The sequence below is a fragment of the Emydura macquarii genome, unplaced genomic scaffold (genome assembly GCF_026122565.2).
Source record: "Emydura macquarii macquarii isolate MOO-44397 ecotype Brisbane River unplaced genomic scaffold, CSIRO-AGI_Emac_v2 contig_18, whole genome shotgun sequence".
Classification (NCBI taxonomy): Eukaryota; Metazoa; Chordata; order Testudines; family Chelidae; genus Emydura; species Emydura macquarii.
Genome location: NW_027130155.1, coordinates 8,831,143 through 8,847,232, shown reverse-complemented (window position 1 = coordinate 8,847,232; position 16,090 = coordinate 8,831,143). Strand labels below are relative to the sequence as shown.

The 16,090-nt window shown below is 37.4% G+C and overlaps 1 protein-coding gene across 1 annotated transcript in view; it reads right to left on the bottom strand.

Moving 5' to 3' along the window:
* The window catches only part of SLC9A9 (solute carrier family 9 member A9), a 288,473-nt gene that overhangs the window by 194,670 nt on the left and 77,713 nt on the right, over positions 1 to 16,090 (bottom strand). The window contains exon 5 of the mRNA XM_067556089.1: positions 11,913 to 12,028. Coding sequence (XP_067412190.1) covers positions 11,913 to 12,028 — 116 coding nt within the window. The remainder of the gene's footprint in view (positions 1 to 11,912; positions 12,029 to 16,090) is intronic.

The window sequence follows — 16,090 nt, the reverse complement described above, 5'->3', positions numbered from 1 at the left end:
ACCTTGAAAGTATCATTCTTGAAGTCCTATTTCATAGAAAATCATTGTCTCCTTCATCTGTGATGGCACAGTCTTAACAAAGGAGCTATTTTTAGAAGCATTTGCCACTTCCAGTATTAAGTTATTGGCAAGGTCTTTGATGTGGGAACTGTGAAATAAGTAAAAGGAAATAAGTAAACAGTAACCAAAGTCCGACAAAAAAATCAATATATGTGTGGCAGGCCAAGCCAAACAAAGAACCACACCTATGAAGTTATTTCCAAGAAAAGAAACAAAAAAACCTTTCCCTTTCCAGTGTCTTTCCTCCCCCAACCTTCTAAAAGTTATCAGAGCCCCTTCGTAGAGGGTCTCACTCCAAGTCTAGTCAAATGAAACTAAGATGCATGAAAATAATGAAGAAACCAATAAAATGATTAATCACTCGCCCTTCTTTTGGGAGAGACTTCTTAGCCTCTCAAAGTTTCTCCCACATCTGAAGAGAAGGTAGCATTTAGGTAGACCGTTTTGCACCATGTCCTGTCCCTGGACCAAGGCTATAGATTGAATGCCCTAGAAAAGCATTTCCCAGCAATCCCTGAACACTGAGGGGAGAGGGAAATTCCAAAAGTGTGCAAGGGTTGGGTCTACACTAAAAAATTAGGTTAACCCAGCTATGTTGCTCCAGGGTGTGAATAATCCACACCCCTGAGAAACATAGTTAAACCAGCCTAAGTCCCTGTGTAGACAGCATTAGGTTGACAGAAGAATTCTTCTGTTAACCTAGCTACTGCCTCTTGGGGAGGTGGATTACTTATGCCAACGGGAGAACCCCTGCCACTGGCATAGGTAGTGTTTACACTGAAGCGTTATAGCGGTTCAGCTGCAGCTGTGCTGCTGTAGCATTTTAAGTGTAGACAAGCACTTAGTGACCTGGATTTCTCTCCTAAATCACAAACTGCCACACTGACTCCACTGCTTCTCTCTCAAAGCTTATTAAACTCCAGATCCAACCCTGACAGGGCTTCTTTTGGATCAAAAAACAAAAAAGAGAGACCTCTGTAACAAGTGGCTGTGAGACTGCAAAAAGAGAGCCTGCAGGAGACAGAGAACCAGAGAGAGGAATGAGCACTGACTGTCTGTCCAATTGCTTCAGTGGGTACCAGTAGGTTTCTAGAAAGATTCCTTTATTTTGGGCATTAAATCACAGAACTATAATAGTTGATGTTGAGGGCTGCATGTCAGATGTGGATTTCAACATGTGTGCATCTGTGTTTATTGTTGATCCTGAGTTCCACATAGGAATGTTGTTGTAAGGCAAAGTTCTCCTACTCCACTTTGGCTTCCCCTAATAAAGCAATGTATTATAAATCAGGAGTGTAAACAAAGGAAAGGAAAGGAATCCTACTTGGAAATAATGCAAATGTTGCTGCACTGGAAGGTACATTGTAGTTTTTGAATGAAGGAACCTGTTCTTCTGTCTTGCTGTCCCATTTCCACTTAACAAGCAAGGAGCCACCATCTAAGGGATACTTGACACTGAACATTCAGGGCTGGGCTCAATTTTGCCATCTTCAAGTTCCCCCTTTCTCTCCCATTTCCCCAGGCTTGACCATACACTAGAAAAGGCTGGAAATTCCCTTGGGAAGCCAGTCTCACAGGCTGCGTTTACAGTGAAATTATCATTACAACCTTTCACCGTTGCAGCTTCTCTAGTGGCAGACGGCCTGCCAACATTATTAACCACTGTGCCGTCTAACCCTCCTCTTAGTAAAAATGCCAATAGCTCTTGTGACCACCCTGGGGAGCTGCACCAGCACTAGTACAGTGGTGGGTCATTTCAACAAAGAGCTTGGAGTAGAGAAGACTACAATGGATAAACCAGTGATCTAAGCGATTTGGTAAACATTTACTAAAATATTCTAGTATGTTAGGGTATCATAACATTCTGGTGTGTTGGGATGTATAAACAGGGGAATCTCAAGTTGGTGCTTGTGACCAGTTCTGGTGTCCACTATTCAGGAGGGAGGTTGATAAATTGGAGGGGATTTAGAGACTTGCATACCATACAGTCATAGATTCAAGGAGCATAATCTATTTATTTTAACAAAGAGAAGGCTAAGGAGTTACTTAATCACAATCTGTAAGTATCCACATGGATACTCAATCTGGCAGAGAAGGAACAACACGATCCAATGGCTGGGTGTTGAATATAGGCAAATTCATACTGGACATAAGACATACATTTTTAACCATGAGGGTCTGATTCCACTAGAACAATTTATCAAGGGTTGTGGTGGACTCTCCATCACTGGAAATTTTTAAATCAAGATTGATGTTTTTCTAAAAGATAGGCTGAAGGGTTATTCCAGAGAAGTTCTATGGCCTATGTTATACCAGAGGATGGCTTACATGATCTCAGTGGTCCATTCTGGCCTTTCTGAAATGACTGCCCTCTGTCAGAGAACAACTGATACTGATCGTGGAGGATTCTGACACCAGTTTTAAAGGACAAGTAAACCCACATAAAACCATTTTAAGGAATCAAGACCTTCAAAGAAAAATCTCTGTACGCATCTCTTCAAACAAAATGAATAAAAGGGTAGAGAAGAATCAAAACAAACAGGGAATGGAGTACAGGCATTAAGTCATCACACCAACAAGTCTCCAGCTCTCAAAATATGAGAAGAAAAGATAAAACTTGCAATTGTACATGGTCACAGGCTGTTGTCTAGTCTAGGATAGTCTCAAGCAGTCTCTCAGTTAAGAGTTCTGGAATTGTAAACTATAATGGCTTGGATTTCATATTGACCTGGGTTAAAGACTCAAAGATATTCTATATGATTATTCTTAATCAGAATTTGCAATAATTTGGACCAGAGTTACCATGAGATTTATATATCTGTTTTTATGGAATGTACCTCTTTCCCCCTCATTCTGCAGAGTCCTTCTGCTGAATGGCAGGTCACAGGATTAATTGTGAGCTGCTTACAGAAAGCCAGATGTGCATGTAAGTAGTAATCAGGATGATGCATGGACCTACTAAAATAACCTATTGGTACTTGGATACCTGGGGGATGCTATCTTAAATTATACAGTGGGAGAGATTTGCACTCCCTGGACAGAGCATTGTGCAACACAGTGATATCTTCTTAGAAAGTAGAATGATCTCCTCTAAAAAGGCAACATTTGTCAACAGTTATCGCAGTATATCTGTGATACCACAGTTTTATCTTTTACTTAGAAGTAAAACATGGTATTAGATCATAGGCGTGCACAGCACATTTCATTAGGGTGTGCACCCAGGAAATGTACATTAGGGGGTGCACCCAGGGAATGTACATTAGAGGGTGTCAAAGGCAATTTCACTGGCGGGCCATATTTGAATTACCCGCCGGCGTACTCTTAGCCTATTTCAGGATTGAAATCTTGCTCTCAGAAGTAGAAAGCTCTGCCATAAGTGCAGATTGCATATTAATGTCCAGATTTCCAACACACTCGTGATCTTCATTAAAAAATATAGTGATAGGGAACCTAAGCTGATGAAGTGTCTGGGAATTTCTTAGCATTTGAGCTAAGAAATATAGGATTCACTCCTTCCTGTATTTCATGGCCTGAGATGACGTATTAGCAAATGCTCAATTTAGCACGATCTTGGTCTTACCCAAGTCAACACACGTGTCTATTAAGTTGTTTCATAAAGGATATTTTTGGCACACAAGGGAGTAGCTCAGCTTGCTATTAATTTCCTGTAATTTTCTGTAATTAATTTCCTGTAAAAAATTTCTTGAAATGTCAAGAAACCACAGCAGCATTTAGATTAACAGTACCCAAAACTTTCTTATTATTGCTGTTGCTGAAAAGAACTAGGAGACCCTGAAAGTGGAGCCAGAAAATAAATGAGATCAGTATATGGGATTTAGAAAAAAGAGGATCAGATCAAAATAAAAGAAAGTAAATTATATCTAAAATTAAACATGAAATAACTATAGCGGAAACAATGATCAAAGGGGCTGCCATTATCTCTTCTTAATCTTCTTATTATAACAATATTAACAGTCATGTGTTTTATCTGATAAACCTAGATTCTAACAGGTGGTTCAATAACAAGTTGGAAGAAAATAAGATGAGAGACAATCCAATTAAACTACCCATACTGAAAAGGCTTTTCTCTAAAAATAACAGTTCCCATTTCAATTGTAGAGTCCTGATGCTGCTTGTCATCCATCCTACTCATGGCTTAGCTCAATGAGAAAAAGGGAGAAAGCAACAACAAAACATTTTAATTACAAAGATTTTTTAAATTTACATTTCACACACAGATTATGAAACATCTTACCACTGTTTTTATGAATTATCCTTTTAAACACACTATGTGGTGATTTTACGAGAAGCTAGAACTGCTCTAGCTGGTGGCTAATATCCATTTTTATAAAACATCCACACATACCAAAGTACAATTCACATCCTCTGTGCTACTGTAACCATAGTAACTTCAAATAGAAAAGGGCCTTGTGATTATCAACATGACCAAAGGTAAGGGAGTTCATGTAGCTTTGAAGTAGTTATGCTTCAGCAAACCTCTGTGGAGGTAAATGTGCTTCCCATGTTTTAAATGTTTAAAAAAAAAAAAATGTAAGCGCTACAAGTAAGTAAAACATCTTTAGATTGGAATGTCATTATACAATAATGTGCTAATAACAGCACCCAAGACAAAGCCCTAAACAACACTTTCCAGCAATTTTCGGATTTTACTATGGCTAAGGCAAAGGTCAAATCATTTTGTTAATGTGAACACCCATGGCATTCATATTATCCAGTTGTGACTACATTGAATCAGAGGATTGCTCTGACTAATTTCTCTTTACTGCTATAAACGATGCAGAATATTGACCTAATTTTGAAGTCAATGAGAGTTGCGCCCATGTAAGGAAGGAAAAAATTGGGACTCAGATTTTTGTTCCATTATTTCTAATCATTAAAACTTTCATCTGGGATTAGAAATTAGATCCAACTGAGTAAGAAATGACTCAAAATTAGACTGGGGGAACTAAGTTTTGAAAATATTGGGTTATTTCATTTACTTTCCAGCAAACCTTTTCACTTCTTGGCTTTGGCCAGGACTAGAAGCAGAAGTGCAGAAATAGCAAAAGAAACCTGCTCTTTCATTGTTTACTGTTAAAATGTTACAAGAAAGGAAAATGAAGTGTCTAGAAATACTATGTGGGAGCTGTAACAAAGGAGGTGGATATCAGCTTCAGATCATCATAGTTATTTGACCTGAACAAATTTCTGAACCTTTGAAATGCATCCATCACAAAGCTACTCAGCTATAACTTGTATCATAAATCAACCAAGGAGAATTTCAGACGCAAGAAGGGATACTCTTTGCCAGAATTCAATAAAATTCAATAAAATGTCTAAGGTCCATTTTATAGTGCAACATTTAGATTGTTTAGCTGATAGAAACTAAATATGAACAAATGAGTTTGGCCAACATAGAAATGAACCCAAATTTTTATTAAGAGTTAATTCAGTTTGGTAAGTCTTTTGCACTTTCACTAATGCAAAGACTCTTTCACCACTTAATTTATCCCTGATGGCAGAACTGTTTCAGCACAGGCCATGGGGTCTTCTCCTCACTCTTGTAGAGGGTCCTTCTTCAGTTGGGTGAATTGCAAAGCCCTCTCTCAAAAAGGACCAGCCGCCAGAAGATGAAAATAAATGAACATGGATCTTATCAAGGGTGTTACTACTGAAGAGAGAACAAGCAGAAAGAAGGGTAGGGTTTGCTGATGGATTGTGTCGAATGGAAGAACAGAGGGTTAACTCATACTGAGGGAGTATCCCACAAACTTCAGATAATCAGAAATTTTGGATGTTTATCTGAATGCAACTTTGAGTTTCAGCCATTATCACAATGAAGAGGTGAAGCAGCCCTGGATATCTAGTCTTTACTATGGGAGATGGGGTACTCTAAGCCTATGATGCACTTGTAAGCACAGCAGATCTTAAATTATATGGCACACATGTATTTGGAAGATTGATATTTTCGTTTCTTCACCTGATAGGAACAATATTCTCAGACTTACTTATTTGAATCAACTATTTCCAGCTATATAAACTCATTTAAACTGAGGCCCTGATCCTGCACCACAGTGCAGCTGCACTGTACTAGACTGCCTGTATAAAATGACCATAAAGGGGTTATCTAGACCAGGGATCATCATCACAGCATACAGGGATCCGCAGGTGGTGTGGGAGCTGGTGTCACCCACATTAATTGTGTATGAGTCTTTGTCTCCTTCTTATGGTTGGACACAACAGATTTATGGGTCTGCTACTATCTCTGTCAAGCAGTAGAGGGTCATGCTTTTATATCCAAATTCAGACCTCCCAGACAGCCCATCCTGGGACATCATTACAAATAATGGGCTGTATGGGGATCTGAACTGCTGTCTTTCTCTGATCCTCAGGACGAGTTTTCACATAGTGACTTCTAAGTTACCACCTCCATGCTGCTAGTATAGAGGAGATGGCTGAGGAGTTGAATTTTGAAATGACAAAAAGCAGGGACAAATTTTCCTTGAAAATATTTGCTAAAAATTAAATCTGTTTTTCAACCAGCTCTATTGGGGAATCCATACATCCCAGTAACCCTCAGCTGTTGCACCAGCCCCATCTGACTGTTGGCAGAGTCATAACTGAGGATCTGGGCCTGAATATTTTCTCACTCTATTAAAATGAATAATGTCACTAGTCTGAACATGGCATAGAGGAGTTACTTCAAACATAACTGAGCTCAGTAAACTGAATCCCTTCTTTATCTATGCTGAATTGTAAAATAAGATATTAAAAAATAACCTGATCTATTGTTTTAGGAAGTGTTATAAGACAATGTAAACCTGATATTAAGAAAAGAAAACCCTCTTTTTCTTCATTTCATACAAATAACAATAAAAATCATGGTGAAAACTCTCAGAAAAGGAGGATGTAATTAATTTAGCTTAATATATTAACAAAAGAAACATTTTTAATAATGCAAGCTCAGGCAAGAAAAGCAGGCAAGAAGGACTAAATTCCTCGTTAATACTTCAGCATTACTGAAGTATGTTATCTAGATAGCCACAAAATTTGAGGAACTTAAAATTGCACCTGTAATAGTTCTAATTATCCAGTTGATCACAAGAGCTCTCAACTGATTGATTATGTTCCTCTGTAATGAGAATAGATGATGCCTTCAATTACATCTGATTTGCTTTACTTTTGATAAATGATGCCAATTGATCAACATCATAAGAAATATATACATAGCTCTGGTATTTTAATCTACTTTTATATAAGCACAAAAGGGAGAATTCTGTGCATAGAAGCCTGTGCTTTTCAAAGTAAAACTTCCATTTGAAGGTTTGCCTGAAACATATGAACATTGTCTTCTCCTGATAATACCAAAGAATTATTAGTGGAAGACATACTTTTTAGAATGAAAAATTCAATAGGGACAGATGGAACAAGTTTTCTAAGGGCCCCGGAAAATAAAAAGCTTGTATTGGAGAGATGGTAGGATTACATTTCAGAGACTAGAGGGGATTTCCCAGGTATCCCAAAACTTATTGTAGATAATAATTTTTAACAACAAATTTTAGGCAATGAAGAATCTTAAAATGTTGTGTTTCAAGAAATTTTCAGTATTCTAGATTTTCCTTCATAGATGAACATGGTTTCATAAATCTCTACAGCAGATTGCAGTGTTTCCAGATTTAATTTGTACTAGGTATATTTTCAAGAGCCTCAAACACTTTCCCCGATGTGTCCAAACACAAGTGCAGTGAATGTCCAAGTCCAAATGCAAGTTCAGCATGAAGGAATCTTGTATATTGGAGAATCTTCTCTTTATTGATTTTTTACAAAACTATATATGAGAAAGTAACAAACAAAAAACAAGTCCTGAACTTCTACAACACTGTCTTTCTATTCTCAGCGCTTACGTCACAATATTCTGTACCTCTTATTTGCACATCTGTGTTTATCCTTCTAAGAGCTATATTCTTCACATATAATAAAAAGTCTTCCATTTTGTCATAAATCTTATAAATAAGAAGCTCATATGAAGCAAATTCTGCCTTGTCAGCAGATCAGTCTTTAACACCTTTTTAGACTTAATCTCTTTTCACAATCAAGGGCAATTACAATCCGTTTAAAAAAAAACAACCCACTTTGTAATCCAACGTACTGATGAAAAATCAAGTGGCAAATACAATTTTTACTGAGCTAGTAATTTATTGTTCCATCTTATTTCTATAACACTTGTAACACTTGACCAGAGATTTCTTTTGTTAGGAGATCACAAATTATCATATGTCAAATTGCCACTCTCATTCCTATTCCATCAGCGCACATCAAGGTGCGGTATTTGAACATAAGGAGTACAATAAGTTCTATTAGTACAGTTTTAAATGGTTAATGTTCTATTTTATATCCACTAGCAGATCCTACACCACAGTGAAATGCTCTTGACCATTGTCTATCATTAAAGCAATTAAGCATTTAATTCAAATTTCCATCTCTTTGAGAGATTGAGAATGCATGGATAGAATTAAAGAGACCAAATAACACTGTCTGAAATACTGAAACTCGATGAGAAAAGAAGGCAAGATTGAATATTGGAAGAGCTGTTGGAGAAGGCTTAGGCACTCTATGTAAGTAGGAGTTAAATTACATACAATATTGGTTGTTGATTGCTTCCCACATTAAAATAAATGTTCAAAGATGGAAAGAGAACTTGTGAAACCCTCCTGACAAAAATCCTTGAGAGAAATACTCATTGCCATATCCTATTCCTCCCAGAAAAGGGAGCTAAACTTCTTTTGTATTTTAGCATTGCTCCAAATGGAGGTTTAACTCTGCTAAAATAATGAACAATGTATTTGCATTACATGCTCATCCTTACAGTTCATTGCTATTGGTTTAGTCAAGTTGTTCATTGGTGCAACTAAGCAGGATTGGATTGGAAAAGAAAAAACAAGCCATCTGTGACAGACTATTTGTAATATAATCAAGTGCTGGATTTGAAAGCTGTAAGCAACTTTTTGTTTCATCTTTGTTTTATCTTTCTAATTTTTTTAAAAATCTCTGTCTTTTTCCTTCCCATAGGAAGATTCTGATCATGTATTGAATCTTATTAAAGTAGTTGTGGGAATTTTAAAAGGCAACATATTGACTGTTTGGATTCAACCCCAGAATGAGAACGATAATTTCCTCCAGTTCATGAAGCAGACTTGCAATGATTGGTTTAGTGAATAGAAATTGTCCCTTGTCATATTTTCAAGCCCTCTGTTCAATGATATACCAAGATCCTTAATGCCCTTTGGTAACAATTGAAGGATTCCATTTAAAGAGCCGGATATTAGCACAGCTTGGGGGAAAACAAGCGAGACCAAGACTTTTTACCTGCTTATCTTATTGCCTGTGACTTTTGAAGATTCACTAATAAGTTTAATAAAAAAAGCTGAGGATTTCTCAGCATTAGTTAACACTAGAAGTGTATCATCTGCATCATAAAATGCCTTCTGTTCCACTTCTCCTGTCACAACTCCAGAAATTCCAAACTATGTTCTGATGATTCAGCAAGAGCTTTCGAGGCTGGTATAAACAATAATGGTCATAATGGGCAGTACTGGCTAGTTCTTCTTCCAGGTCCAGATGATTGGGACTTACTCCACTACACAAGATTGATGCAGTTACCTTACCTATTTAATTGTTTTAAATGGCTGTGACCATCTGATCCTCTCCCATACTCATAAATGCCTTGTTTCATTCTTTGCTTTTTACGAGATTGGACCTCTTGCAAATGAAGAGTTATAACTATTTAGAAAGCATGTAGCTTTTTGACTGTTATAGATACATAATAGCCCCAAACAAAGACTATGAAGTGAATAATTTATTTGGTGAATTTAACTTTTTTCTGTTTGTGAACTGTCCCCAAGCAGCTTGTGATTTTTTTAAATATATTCCTCATTCAAATTATTGATAGGATATTTTCTATGAATAATTCTTTGTTTATAGGTTGCTGATGAGTTGTTTATTGTTCATAGCAACTACTTGTGAGCTTCTTATATTTGAAATACAGGTTATGCCATATGTGATATATAAATCAGGTGGTATTGTTTTTGTTCCCTTGTTGGATGAGCAGAATTCTCCAAATCAGCTTCCTGATGGGAATATTAATTTTTATGCATTCGTAACTGGCTTCCTACGACTAATATTTGCTTAAATAAACATTCCTGCCAGTCCTCATTTATTAGGATAGTCACAGAACAGAACACTTTCTCAGTTCTTTCTTGCCAAAAGGCTCTGACAGAGGGGTAGGCGAGTGAATTTTTCTATATACACAAAACTCACTAAGCCAGATTTCCAGAGCTAGGCATCTGCTGTCAGTTAAGGCTGCCAGATCCCACATCTGGGAACACCAATAGACATTTTGGCATCTCTTGAAAGACACATCAGACTCTAAATGCTGCATGCCACTGGTATTTAGGTATTTCAGAGGATTATTTAGGCACCAGAATTTGGTATCTATTGGTCTAATACCTAGATGCCTAAGTATGAAAGTTGGGTTCATCTAATGACACGGCTAGATTAACCATGAAGCACAAGATGTTTGTGTCTAAGCCTCTGATCTGTCATGAGGTTCCATCCATTGCCATGGTTGCTTTACGACACTATGCCCCCAGCTCCAACCCACACCCTGGCAACCAGGCATAAGAAAGCATCTACGGAGTCTTGCTGGACTAGCGTCAGTGTCTCCTCTCTACACTAGAAGGTTCAGCTTCAGGACTAGTGCTGCAGAGTGAAATCTCTGCTCATCCAATGCTTGTGTTGTGTGTCTTGTACACAACATGAACAGACTCCTGCAGGCGATGCAAAGCAATCCCACCAGCAATGTGTCTCCAAACCTCTGCCAACAGGATAAAGTGTTAGAGTTTGGTCTGGGCTGCAAAGTTTGAAACTGGATCTGAACTTTCCCAAAGTCAAGGGATGTGTGGAACTAGTGCTTTAGTTCTTGCCCATTTCTACACATTATTACATATGCAATAGACAACCTACCAAGAATTAATGTACCTACAATTAGAAAATCTGCAAGCACTTTGATAATTAAGGACAGGATCTAACTCCCATTAAAGTCAATTAAAGGACTCTTATTCACTTTACTGGGAAATGGATTGGGACCTAAAAAGAGGAAAGAAGAAGGGAGTGGGGGGTACAGCCACTTACATCAATGCTAAATTGGACCCTGAGTATCTAGAACAGAAGGATTTATCTCCTAGTATTATTCCTTAAGCCTTAGTGACACTGAGAGACATTATCTAGATCAGTGGTCCCCAAATTGTGGGACACCCCCCTAGAGGGGCACAGACTAATGTTTGGAGGAGTGTGGTGGGGCCAGGGCCAGTCCCCATGTGTGGCACGGAGAGCATGCCACATAACCCCACTGTGCCCCCAGCTCCATTCTGGCCCCACTCCTGGTCCTGGCCCCAGTCCCCAGCTCCCAGCCCTGGCTGTTGCCCCGCTCACAGCCCCAGCCCCCTGGGGGGGGGGTTTAGACCAGGAAAGTGGGGGAAGGGGCCGTGGACCAATATAGTTTGGGTGTCACTGCTCTAGAGTTTGATCAATTTCAACATTTCAAAGACTGGACTAAAAAGCACAATTAAACTAACTACTAACATAAATAAGAGAAGAATCTTTCCAGATAGTGAAATGTTTCTTTTGACCTAACATTTCTGGTTATCAGAATATTTATCAGATATTTAACAGCTAATGATGTAAAATCAGGAAGAGCATAGGCAGGTGGAAACATTATATTCTGGTCTCCACATTTGACAGTTTTGTGGCTAAAAGTTAAAAAATAAATAAATAAAAATTTAAACAGTCAGTACCTGGGTCAGTAGCAGACATCAAGGAGCCAAAAAATAAACAGTCCGTGAAGTGAAAATCCTCTCCTTTTAACTGGCCAACATGTAGCATGGCCTTCACAAAGCCATACATTATCAACCTGTCAGAGAAATAAAGACAGAGATGCAGACATAGTTTAACCACTTCTATTCTCTTCATTTCGCAACTCTAAATAGTTTCCTGTTTAAACAACTAAGTTGTCTTCTCCAGCTTCTTTTAAATACACATATTGTATGCGTACTGAACTCAAATTGCTGCTGTCATATAAGTCTACTTCTGTTTCAGCGGATGAAATATTGTATCAAAATTGTTTAGACATTTGAAGAGCATAACCCTTTTACAGAATATTAGAATTTATTCTCGCGGTAACAGATGACAATACATTTAGCCATTTATTTTACAAAAATAAAATAAAGGAACCTAAAAAGAGATTATCAAAAGTAATCTGTCATACATTATAAAGCCTTCACACAAACATAGTGTGTTGACTTGTTCTGATATTCTTACATCGATTGTTTTCTCAGTTTCCATTGTGGTTTGTTTTTGTTTTTGCTAATGCTGCAAGCATAGGCTGAGTTAAAACCTCTATAGTCATCATAATGAGATGCATATTTAACTCTCCCAAGGACAATCAATCAACTAGTCAGTTTTTAAAATGTGATGCTACATTATTGCCAGTTTCACAAAAAAACATTAACATTGATTGTGGAATAGAATGGAATGTCTACATGGGGATGCTATTGTGAAATAAACTAGGGTATGAATTAAAAGTGCAACAGCTCTTCCACACTAGCCTGTGGGGATACTTTATTATCAGCTAAGTACCTTTCTGCTGTTCATCTTAATCCACTTTGGTCTGGAAGTCATATTCCAAAGTACTTTAAGATAAACCTCACAGAGGCAGAATAAGAGTGTTCACACTGGAGCTAGTGCGGAACAGCTCTTCAGCAATTCCAGACTATTTCCATGTGTAGACAAGCCCTAAGTAGTAATGATACGAAAGATACATAATTTAACTATATATTCAAAGTAATCCTGAAATAAGTTTACTTGATAACAAGAACTGTAGTTAATGATTCTGTTTTTTCCATACACTTCCAAAACATCTAATATCACAAATAATTGGTTTGGCACTGCCTCCTGAGATATGGATGGCACACAATGATGTCAATGACTGCTGTGCTCTTATCCAAGGCCAGAACTGGGATTCATTATATATAGTACAGCTATGAATATCAACAGCTTTTTGGAAAATATTTAAACAACCACACTCACCTGGATATATGACATATACTTGGCCAAATATTACTGTCATCAACACCCCTGCAACTCCTCTAAAGTGACATACACAGAAGATCAGAATGGCAGCTTAAGCAGTAATGAAAACATTTAGCCTAATAGTTAATTAAAATTGTTCTTAGATCCTTTATCAAGTAGTAGTTTCTCTAAAATACATTAAATCTATTAAGTGAAGATTGCTCTTGAAGTAGGCAGAGGCATCACTGAAGAATTCCTCAATGACCCAGCAGAGTTGCGCATGTATTTGTACAGACTGTCTAGCAGATAGTTAACCCAAAATTGTTCTCACATCATTTATCCAACTGTGGTTCTGCTTGATAAATGATTTCTCTTTCTTTCCCTAAGCAGTGAAGAATCAGGCTTTGGGGTAGAGTGGGCCTTTCTTCTCCCCAGACACACTCTGCTCCAGAGGATGGGGCTTTTTCAGAAAGAAGTGTGGTGCTGCTGACATGATGTGAAAATGTCTCACACGATAGCTGTAATTCCATGTAGTAAATGCAGGTACTGACTTACTTGCAATGATGGCTAGAGGTACCAAAGTGCAATTAAGGACTTTGTTGTTGTTTTTGTTGTTTTAAGTGAAATGTTGGCTGTTTGGCTAAGTGTTACAGTATTTTTTAAATACTGAGCATAGCTGCCTTTCTGGTCTTTGGTATCAATTCTAAGAGAGCACTGAATATTTTCAATGCTTGTCAATTCAGTGCTTGCAAAAGGTGCCCAACTGATGAGACAGAGCTTTATATTCATGTCTTTTAACAGATCAGAGGCTGCCAGGAGGCTTCATAAATGTGTCTCAAACATTCCTCAAACATCCTCTCTAGGAGTGAGATCATACCACCATTCAGGATTTTCAAAGGTACCAAAAAAGGAAGCCAGCACCCATTTGAATTCAGTGGAAATTTAGTGCTTAACTCACTTTCAGACTTTTGCAAATCTCAGCAATTGTCTCCATGACCATTCAGTTCTTGGCCCTCTGCTTAGACTGGAACTAATGCTGCCAATTAGTGCCAACAGTGGTGGGGTTTCCACAGATGTGAACACATGACTAATGGAAACAGGATGGAGACTAATGAACATAAATAATATTTGTCTTTGCCTTCTTTAAAAAAAGATATTCACACTTAAGTTATGCTAAATATCATTAAAATGATGGCTTAAACCAGTGAAACCTAGTATGCCTGTATGAAGGCAGAGGCCCGACGTTTCAAATATATGCAGGTCTACATGCAGGCACACATAATATGTGACCCTCCTAAGGGTGAAATTTATGGGATTTATGGGATACCATAATACCAGGAAGTTGCACTCCTAAATCAGGCACACAAATAAGCATACACACACTTAGACATGCACATGGGCCTTACTTTTCATCCTTAGTCAAATTCCAAAATCTTCAGTATTAACTCCTAAAGCATGACAGGGAGGGCATATATATTCAGGGGGGTACATAGAATAAATTATATGGTAAAGCATATTGGTCAAATCCTCAACTTGTATAGTTACAATGAAATATGTGGAGTGACACCAATTCACTCTATATTTAAAATAAACAGGAAAATGAAAGACCAAAAACATCACTGTTATGTTCTCAATGTTTACTTCACAAGCTGTATTTTGGGCCACTAATACATTTCAGAAAAACATAATATTATGTTTTAGGTGATTGTGTCACTGTTTATTGATTGGTGAACATGATGTAAAGAATCTGGTGTGATACAGATAAAGGACCTGATTCTATTCCAATTACAGTCAATTAAAATTTTATCATTTACTTCTCTAGGAGCAGGATCAAGACCAAACTAATCATTTCAGTAAGACAACATAGAGTGAATTAAATTTAAAACGACTTTGACTTTCATTTCTTATTTAGAAGCAGCACATTTTTAATGAAAGTCATATCTTAACGAAGGTCATTTCTTAATAGAGATACCATAAAGAAATTATAATAATTGGCTACAGACATTTTAAACAACATTTAAATAAAACTAGATCCTTTCTATTTCAATTATGATTTTCTAGCCAAGTCCACAGGCAACATTCTTATCATCTTTTCTGCCTTAAAAATGTTGAAATGCCCTCTAGATATACAAGATAAACTGAAAACTCAGATGGGCAAATTCTCATCTGGTGTAATTGTCATCAGTGGAGCTATGACAATTCCCACCAGTAGGGGATCTGCCCCCAGGAAAACAATTTATACATATGTAGCACAACATAAAATAGATTTATACAAATAATATTTAAAAATAGAAGCACACACATATGTGAACGTACGTAAATTTATTTCTCTGGAAATATGACAGACTGAATATTATGAGTTATGTGCTCAGTTTGTTTTATTTACATTTGAAATGACATTGTATTTGTTATACTGCATAGTGAGCCAGATTCTAGTGTCAGTTACACCAACATATACCCATGGTACTTCCATTTAAATCAGATGCAGTTGATGAGGAAGAATACACTTGACAGATTCTGAAGTCAGAGTAAACCCAGAATAATTCTACTCAAAATCATTGGAGTTACTCTAGGTTTACATGGGTGTAACTGAGATCAGAATCTGTCTCTCTGTTGTCTCGGACATCAATTATTTTTTGCTGAAAATGTCAGCCTAGCTGTATCATTTTATATAGTCAGTTACGTATAGAGGTTATTATATAAAAACCATTGACTGTCCAAAGCCAACAGCTGACACCTTGCAAGGACTCAATTTACCTCTGAGCAATGTTAATAACAGGTTTCTTGAAATTATTAGTTAATGAAGTAGTGCAAACACTTCCATTCCACAACTAAGAACACATTTAAAAGTTGGATCTGGCTGGATATTTGAGTTCCTAACCATAGTGATATCATACAGTACCAC